This window comes from Camellia sinensis, chromosome 12 (assembly GCF_055761805.1).
Source record: "Camellia sinensis isolate YWXY chromosome 12, ASM5576180v1, whole genome shotgun sequence".
NCBI lineage: Eukaryota > Viridiplantae > Streptophyta > Magnoliopsida > Ericales > Theaceae > Camellia > Camellia sinensis.
This window is the reverse complement of record NC_138972.1, coordinates 127,553,859-127,563,784: the sequence shown is the minus strand read 5'-3', so window position 1 is coordinate 127,563,784 and position 9,926 is coordinate 127,553,859. Positions and strand designations below refer to the sequence as shown.

The window sequence follows — 9,926 nt, the reverse complement described above, 5'->3', positions numbered from 1 at the left end:
AGCCTCATAAAAATGGCCAAAGCTCATAGTGGGCCCAAAAAAATATATGGGCCAGATTTGGGTTGAAAAGGTAGGGCTCGTGAGTGGGTCGGTAAGAAGCGCGACAAACCTAGCCGCCGTGGTATTTCGGAATTACTGAATAATTATTTATTAATAAAAAATTATAGAATATTTTCGGAGTATTACGTATTCATATTTTTTAATTAATTATCATTCATTATGCTTTTCATATTCTTCAATTATTCAATACAATATCCTACTTACCTACTTTCTCTACCAATCACTATATTATAAAGAGCAAATTACACTAACACTTCCTGTAATTTGGAACTCGTATCATTTTAGTTCTTAACTTTTCAATTGTGACATATTTGGCCTTAAATTTTGAATATTAATTCAAATAAAGACAATCGAAAATACCATTGCTTAATTTTAAGGGTAAAATCATCAATTTAATAAATATAAATTAGTTTGACAAAAATAAATGTAAAAAAAGTATTTTTAAATTTTTAAAATTATTTCTACTCACCAAAGATAAAATTATGTAAAATTAATAAATCTTTTAAATATTTATTTATTTATTTATTTATTTTACCAAATTAATTTTTATTATATGTTTGGATGATTATCATGTAATGGGTAATCGATATATTTAGGGTAAATTACACTGACAACCCCTGAGATTTATATTTATTACAGTTCTCCTCTCACCTTTTGAAAATTACATCTCCCTCCCTGCGGTTTAAAGTTTCCTCCCCTCAGCAATTTAATTTTTTTAAATACTAATTTTACCATTACTGGGTAAAGTACATTGACACCCCCTCACATATTAAAAATTACAATCACCTCTCTAAGGTTTAAAGTAGCATTATTAATTGCCCCATTGGTTAGTATTAGTTGGAAAAAAAAGTCATTTAAAAAAAATTAATTGGAAAAAAAATTATTTGAAAAAAAATGTAATTGAAAAAAAAAATTATTAGTAAATTTTTTAAATTTTTGTTTAAAAACCAACGTAAATTTATTTTTTGAATTTACGTTTTTTCCTCAAATTTACAAACTGAGACAATAATTTATAAACTAAAAAAAATTATCAAACAAGTTTTTATGACAGTTTTTAAAATTTTTGTAAATATAAATTGAAAACTGAAAATAAAATAGTTACCAAACAGGCCTCAAATGGTAAAAATGTCGTAAAATTAACAAATAATTAAATAAGTTACCAACGTAAGAAATGACTTATCAAAAAATTCTTAAGCTATGTATGACTTGATTTTTAGTGGATAGAAATAATTTTTAAAAATTCAAAAATATTTTTTTGTAATTTATTTTTGTTAAATTAATTTATATTTTATCAAATTGATATTTTTGCCTTTAAAAAATCTAATGGTATCATCAATTGTATTTATTTAGAATAAAATTCAAAATTCATAGTCAAATATATGACAATTAAAAAATCTATGACCAAAATAATACAAACTCTAAATTATAAAAACCGTTAATATAATCCACCCTATTATAAAAATATCACGTATACTATACAATACTACGTATAAATAATTACCCAATCGATGATTGAGCTCTTGTCTAAAAAGAAAACTGCTCTTGTCTAAAAAGAAAACTTTTATAAATCTCAAAATTTTTATTAAATAAACGATTAAACATCTCACTTTAATTATTTATTTGATAAAAAAAATAAAATAATAGCATTACCCGTCTAGAAATATAGGATGACGAGCGGGGCCCTGCTCGGCAACAATGGCTACTCTCTCTCATCACCTCCTCCTCCACCCCACCCCTCTCTCTCTAAAACACTTGTTCCTCTCTCTCTCCTCCCACAAAACCCTCCTTCTTCGACCCTTAAACCCTAGACTCTTCGTTGCGAGGCTGAGGCCTCGTTCTCTCTCCTCCTCCGCGGAGACTTCACAGTCGCTGACGACGACCTTCAATGGTGACCACCTCGTCCCCCATCACCACCTCTCTTGTTCGATGCCCAATCAGAATCTCAAGGTCGCAGTGCTTCTCAGCGGCGGTGTCGATAGCAGCGTTGCGCTTCGTCTCCTCCACGCCGCTGGCCATTCCTGCACCGCCTTCTATCTCAAAATCTGGTTTCAGGTATCTTCAAATTGAATTTTTCTAGGGTTTGTAGAGGATGCTTAAGTTTTATTAGTTGATTGATGCTATTTAATGAAATGGCTTACGATTGAAGGTGAATTCAAAGGAATGTATGTCTGATTATGAATAATGTTTACTATCAGAATGGCTGTTAGCAGTGGCGGAGATAGGATTTTAGTTCAGAGGGGCCAATAATAAAATTTATATCCACAATAGTGTTCCAACCCTGCCTTACTTCAACCCTAACAAACTTAACCCCCATTTTAAACCAAGACATCAACTTAGACTGTGATGATCGGCTCTAGAAAAAAGCAAGTATTTTATTAAGAAATAGAAATTTCATCAAACAACAAGTAATCTTTTACATATTTGTACATATATTCATCCCAGAAGAAGAAAACAATATACCAATAAGAATAAATTAACAAACATTATAAAAAGAACAGAAAAGAAACATTTATTGGTAGACTTTATAATATTATAAAAGTTATTTTGTCATAAAAAAAGAAAAAAAAAAAGAGAGTATATATTCAAATTTAGAAGGGGGCAAAGTGAGAAATAATTTATTAACCTATAACTAAACATAAATTTTAGAAAGTTGAGTAGGGGCATGTGCCCCTCCTGGGCCCATGCTCCCTCCGCCACTGGCTGTTAGTTTCTATGCTTGAAGTATCATTTCAGTCACAATGACTCTATCCATATGATTTTGGTAATAGTTGGCATTGACTGATAGCCAATTGATAAGATACACACACAAATTGCTTTGTACTAATGCAAGTGTTCTATATCATTCTTAGGTATGAGCAAATACATATTGGGTTCAGTGTATCAGGAACACAAAAATTTGAGTCACCCCAATGGACCACTAGATGTGTGCCCAGATGTTATATTTAGGGCCCCGGGATTAGTTGAGGTGTGCGCAAGATGCCCCCAACACTCAGTTATCAAAACAAAAACAAGAAAAACCAACAGAAAATATGTACAAAAAATTAATGCAGAATAATGTGGCAAGTTTTGTATATCATCCCTTCAAAATAAAACACCCAGCAAGATAACTTATATTTTTAACAATGCCACTCCGACATCATTTTTGTTATAATTTTGTATATATATATATAATATACATATAACTCCGCCGGCGTTGTTAACAACTCCGCTGGTCCCAAGCCCGGGTTAAGGAGGAGGGTTGTGTGTTAGGTAGCCGACAGCCAACACGTAATTTGATATGAATCTACTTAATTTAATTAATGAAATGGCCTTTGATAGGGCCGCGTGGAGAAGAAGAATTCATATGGTCGACCCCATTTGATAGGATTTAAGGCTTTGTTTGGTTTATATAATATATACATATATTCTGTAAACGTATCATTTTTACTCATAAAATCAATATATTACGATATTTCTAGATACCAGTCACAACTTGCCCTTGATATCATTTAATGCGTTTATCAGACTAGACCTTTGTAAAAAATATACATACTAATTTGTTTCTGGCTGTAACATAACTATTCATTATCTAAAATTTTTAAAGCATATTGGTATATGATATCGTGGTGTTTTTATTTGGTTAATAAAGTCAGGTCAAACTAATAGAAACCGTTGTAAATGATAAATGAAGTCGGTGAAGATTTGTTGCGTGATTTTTTTATGATTTCATGATTCATTCCTATTTACCACATGTTCCAATGGAATTTCAGAAATTTTGTTGGCTACTAGTTTTATGTTGATGTTAATGATCTTTTTGCACTCGTATAAGATGGCGTATCACTTTATTTAGTTTAGCATTTCGGGAAAATATAAACCCTTGGTTCTAAACTGTATTGTGTTGTAGGAAGATTTTGAAAACTTTTGGTCCGAATGCCCATGGGAAGAGGATTTGAAGTATGCAAAAGCTGTATGCAATCAGGTCCTTCCATCTTTTTCATTTTTTGGCAGTTGTATTTTCTGAATTGAAAATATTGAGTTGCATTGAAAATCTGAGAATCTACGAAGGTCTTTATATGTCTTTTTAATCACTTTTTTTATTTATAGTTATCCTTTTAATCTTATCATTGGGGTTCAATTTTATGATTGAATCTTATGATTTAGGTTTGGTTTGCAGATGTTTCAGTTGGTAGTCATTTTACCTTGTTGCCATTGAACCATTTGCATTTTCACATCAGAAGTCCATTTTCTTGTTTATGATAACGTGGTAACTTGTCCCACATTGAAAGATCATTCTTCCATCTAAATCTCTACAGTGATTTCAGGTTGATGTACCCTTGGAAGTAGTGCATTTGACAGATGAATATTGGAAAAATGTGGTACGTAAAGGTGTTGGATCTTTTGATTCTGTTGTAGTACTAACTCCTTGTTAAACAAAAGCTTTATCGCTTGTCAAAAATCCTTTATGTAACTGTCAGGTGTTTAATGTTTTGGTGTATGTTTAATTCAGGGTTCTAGTTATGTTGTCCTTATCTATTCCCTTGCTAGTTTGTACATTTGCCCTTTTTCCTTTCTTTTTTTTCTTTTTTCTTTTTTTGAAACTTATGGGGAGCTTTGTAACTGGGAAAAGATAATACTTGGATGAAGTTGTGAAACTTATAGGTCCATATTTCAGGTTTCCTACATTATTGAGGAGTACCGATGCGGCCGTACTCCTAACCCAGATGTTCTTTGCAACACAAGGATAAAGTTTGGTACGTAATTTTGGCTATTTTGCAGCTGCATTGATCTCCCCTATTTCTTCCTTTATGATTATTCTTATCCTTTTTCTTTTTTCTGTTTCTTTTTTTTTTTTTTTTCTTTTTTCATTCGATACAATTTTTTTAATTTTTTTTTCTTCTTTGGTAAGTAATTTTTGGAAAAGCTTTCTTGGATACAATTCATATCATTTTTGTTTTCAGGTGCATTCATGGATGCCATTAGTGGGATGACATTTGACTATGTTGCTTCTGGACATTATGCAAACATTGTTCACTCATTTACAGATCAAATGGATAAGCCTTCTATTTTGAAACTATCAAATGACATGGTACCTATGTGAGATATTTGTTCTCTATTCCCTTTACTAGAGCGAACTCAATATATATTTTTTTTAGTTTCTCTCTTTTTTCTCGATAAGAAAACAATAAAATTGTTATGTGGTATTTCTTTTTACTATTTTCTTGGTGTAAATTATGCTGACCAGTGACCACCTTTGAGGTTCCTAACAATTGCAGGGACAATCCCTCAGGTTTCTATAGTTATAGTGACCTCCCTAGAGTTGTTGGCCAAGGGTTGGCAAAGAAGACCAATTTAGATCAATACCATCAATGTTTATACTTTATACTAAGAAGTATATCAGAATAAATTTAAAAGTTCAAGAAAAGAAAAAATATATATCAGTCAACCCGAGAGGCTAGGCACAAATAGACTTTATGCCACGCCATTTCATTATCTATCTTTCTCCATAGTTTCAACTTTCGCATATATATCTCTACTCTCCCTTTCTCACAACTGAAGTCTACTGCTGCAACCTCTTTTCCTCTTTCCCTCTCTGGTCTCTAGATTTCAAAAGCCTAGAACTTAGTTCAAATAATCGATGAGTGGTTCTCGTTGTTAAAATTAGGTAATCGTATCTTCTTTTCATAATGCCTGTTGTGGTTTATACCTTTGATTTTCACTTTTCAGGTAAAGGATCAAACATACTTTCTTTCACATCTCTCACAGTCCCAACTTAAAAGGTTGATTTTCCCTCTTGGATGTATCCCAAAGGTTGGTTAAAATTAGTTCTAACATTTGTACCAAATTTATATGGTTTTTGTGTATATTATAGAATTGAGATCGTAGGCAATACTTGTTATGTATTTTCATTTTTCACAGTATTCTATAGTTCTTAAACAAATTAAACTAGTACCACACATTATGGTAGAAAGGAAAAGGCATGATACGATATGATGGCTTGCCTGTATTCTCTTGTTTTTGGGGGAACAAGCCATTGGATGAGGCTACTTCGTGAAACTGGGCACTTCATCCATTTTGTAGTTGATGAATTGGATGCTTTACTTTTTCTTCTTTCTTTTTCGTTTTTTTAGGTGCTTTTACTGCTAAGTACTAAAACTTTCATCTTTGTAATTGGTAGAAACTCAACTTCTTAGTAAGTGGTAGGGTGGCTTCCTTTTGTATGGTATAGATGTGCAGTTTGTTTCTTCAATCCTCATTATTTTTCAAAAAGCAAATTGCACTTACATTGAGATAGTTTTATTTTTATTTATTTATTTTTTAAAAAGAAATATGAATCCATGTATTTGACCGAACTCTGAGACGTACATCTTTCCTTTTGATTCTTCTTCTTTTACACTACCAAATAATCTGCAGGATGAAGTCCGTTACCTTGCGAAAAAATTTGATTTGCCTAATAAAGACAGAAAGGATTCTCAAGGAATATGCTTCCTTGGAAAGGTATGCCTTCCCTAATAACTACTGATTCAATTGAAGAATTTTCATTTATATCTTAATGTAGAACTTCTAAGCATTGATGCCATCCATAATCATAGCTGTAGGAGTTGTGAATTTATGGGACTTGTTAACTTCTACAATATGCACATATGTATTATAAGAAGTCCCTGCATTTTAGATAATAGAGAGGTTCAATCCAATGAATTCTGATAACTGTTCATTACCAAACCAAATGAAACTGAGCCTTGTGTCCATATTAGGTGAAGTCGGCTACATGAATCCGTTCTCGTCATTCTGCTCTGTCAAGGGCTCTGAAAACTATTAATTGATGTAATATCTTGATAAATTGTCTGTTAAACGGTCTGTTATTTCAAATCTGAGAAGGGGGATATCTGGAAGAGGGGTAGGAGATGTGGTGGATAAGAGGACACATAAAGAATGTATGCCATTTGTCTAATGAGGGAATGGAATCGGCTGGAGCAGAGATTTTTCAAATGGGCTGGCTGAGAGAGGCAAGTACCCAGTGAAAATTTATTTAGGGCTAGAAGAAGTTATGGGCCGTATTCGGAAGAAAGCAAAAAAGATTCTATCAGATGGTGAGTGTACCTAAGTTTTTGAACTTTGGGCTTCATGAACAGCCTCGGAGTATTTTGGGGCTGAGCAAGAGGAAAACCTTCTCCATGCAGGCTTTTAAGGGGTTTGGGCCTGGATTGCTGTCCAGAATAGATGTTAGGGGCTTGGTCAGCACATCCAACGAAACATTCTCTGCTAGGAGGAGTGGGAGAAGCAAAATCAGAAGTGGAAGGTATGTAAAGAATTTGATCAGTACCATCAATTACGATGGTAGAGATAGAAGAGGTTGAAGTGGAGGGGGGTAGAGGAGGGGTTTGTTGATGTTTTATTTTTTAGTTCTTGTAACTTGTAAGAGTCTTGGATAGATTTTTCATTTTATTTTGTTTCTTTTTGTCCTTTTTGGCCCCTTCGAGGCTTGAGCTTTTGTTGAGGTTTGTGTTGTTTATTCTGTTTCTGCAGTGTTGTTTTCTTTAACAAGTTGTGTTTGCTTCTTTTCCTTAAACTGGTTTTCACTGACAGATAAAATTTAGTGAATTTGTTGCAAGACACATTGGGGAGATGGAAGGTGTCATATTGGAAGCCGAGACAGGAGATTTCCTTGGAAAACACCGGGGATTTTGGTTCTACACGATTGGCCAACGCCAAGGTTTGCGACTCTCTGGGGGTCCCTGGTATGCTCTACTTTTGCTTTCTTATAGTATTATTAAATATAATTAAAAAAATTTAAAAAAATATAAAAAAGTAAAAAAGTAGGCAGCCATTTACCATTTTCATATAAGGTCTGTAAAGCTTTTATAGCATTATTTTGGATACCAGTCATTATTGTCCTAGTGTAATGCATTCCAATGCAGTGTGATGTTCATGTTCTATATTGATGACCATGTTTAAAATAGTTTATCATTTTTCATTTCCATACACTTCAAAGATTGGTTTTCAACAATATTTCTTTGGCTCAAATTCTGCACTTACTTCAGCCATAATGGGAATTTTCCAAGTACTCACCGCATCTTAAATAGGTATGTTGTTGAGAAGGATGCTAAAAACAACGTAGTCTTCATATCAAGGAACTATTACTCATTTGGCAAAAGGAGGCGCTTGTTTCGTGTTGGATCCCTCAAATGGCTTAGTGGCTCGCCTCCTAGCCTGATGAATCAACTCCAGTGCAAGGTAGTAGCCTGATGAATCACCAAATCCTTTTTTTTTTTTTTTTTATTACAATTAGATACTGTTTAATTTCTAGGAATATAGTTGGTTTTAAACATATCTGACATATTATCTGTGAAGAGGAATTTTTTGTTAGATGTGAAGAGGAATTTTTCGTTAGAGCACTAGTATCTTTTTGATCACCCCTGCATGCGTGTGGCATCCATTAAGGATTGGTACAAAAAAATGAATAATCTTCCTGAAGGGGCTCTTGTTTTTTCTTTTGGAATAATGAGTGAAATGAAATTGATAATTCCATGACTTTTATGTACATTGTTTAGGAGGATGAGGCCAGTTTATGGGAAATGACTGGCCAATAGATGAAATACAAAGACAGCTGATTGTCCATGGAAAGGCAAAATCTTCTGCTGGCAGCAGTATTCATTTCTCTTCATTCACGTGCTGACCTTGATAGTGTTAAGATTCCTAAAAATGCTTGTGTCGATAAAAAATGTTATTTATTTATTTATTTTTATTTTATATATATATTTCCCTTTGGAAAATGTATGGAGATGGCCCAGCTTTATGAGAATGATTTAATGCAGTGTTACACTCCATTGTTTCAACAGAATTTTTTTGACATTTGGTGTGAGAAAACAAAAGTTTGCAGAAAACGTTGTAAACCATTATTGTTGAGAGCCCAAGGCTTTGATTTTTTATTCTTTAAAGCAACACTGCTGTTGTAAATTTGTCTGAATTTTTTTTTTCTTTTTTCCAGGTTCGACATGGCCCTGGTTTTTACGATTGTAGCTTGACAATGGAATGTGGCGAAGATGGTCATGAAGTTGCAGTTGTCCAGATATCCAAAGATGATCAAGGCCTGGCAGCTGGGCAGTTCACAGCCTTCTATGAGGGAAGAACATGCATTGGCTCCGGCGTGATCATCGAGTCCTGGGATGATCAGGGTTTTCCTGTTTGTGCGAAGGCTCTTGAAATCGCAGGGATGAGAGATAAATCAAAACTCGGGAAACCGGTTAAGATAATGGTAAAACAAGAGGCCTGTCTGAAGGAATCTGAGCATAAAGGTTGCATTCCAACTGCTGTTCTGATGAAACAAGATCAGTTTTTTGACACGAACTGATTTCCAGATTCACTGAATTGGCTGCAACAGTTGGGAAAAAAAGTTGTTGGAGGTGTTCTAGTTCATATTTGGTACTATTTTTTGTTATCTTAATTGTGTTGTTTATAGTTTTTTTTGTTTTGTTTTTTGAGATAAATGTTTATCCAAGTAAAAACATTGTACGAACATAGAATGACATGACTCGTGTTTTGTATAAAAATTATGATGATTAATCATTTTTCTTTCAAAACATAAAAACTCAAAAAGGATAATGTTTGTATTTTTTTTAAACACTTATTTTTTTTATTTAAATTTTTAAAAATTATCTGTGTCAAATAATTTTCTTTACACGAGATGTTTGGAAAGTTGGGTAGGTGTTTTTTTTTTTTTTTTTGGGTAAACTTGACATCAGTGGATCCATAGAGGCTTTCAGCCTACCACTTAAAGTCCAATTCACGGTTTAAGCACTAAAGCCCAACATCATTGAAACCCAACGTTACATCAAGTATCTAAACATTTTTCAAGAGGAGAACCAGTCACGTAAACAGACAGATCCTGC

General features: G+C 33.3%; 1 protein-coding gene across 2 annotated transcripts; it reads left to right on the top strand.

Annotated features, from left to right (window-relative positions):
- Window positions 1-1,688: 1,688 nt before the first annotated feature.
- On the top strand, window positions 1,689-9,625 carry LOC114312284 (uncharacterized). Of its 2 annotated transcripts, none has more exons than XM_082899835.1 (10): window positions 1,689-2,112; window positions 3,944-4,006; window positions 4,362-4,415; window positions 4,712-4,790; window positions 4,998-5,125; window positions 5,764-5,847; window positions 6,451-6,534; window positions 7,624-7,775; window positions 8,121-8,271; window positions 9,026-9,625. In XM_082899835.1, exons 1-10 carry the CDS (start codon window positions 1,756-1,758, stop codon window positions 9,386-9,388), a joined length of 1,515 nt encoding a protein of 504 aa, XP_082755961.1. In that variant the 5' UTR covers window positions 1,689-1,755; the 3' UTR covers window positions 9,389-9,625. The 2 variants fall into 2 exon arrangements, with proteins under 2 accessions (XP_082755961.1, XP_082755960.1); XM_082899834.1 differs by having other exon boundaries at window positions 1,690-2,112; window positions 3,944-4,018.
- Window positions 9,626-9,926: the final 301 nt, after the last annotated feature.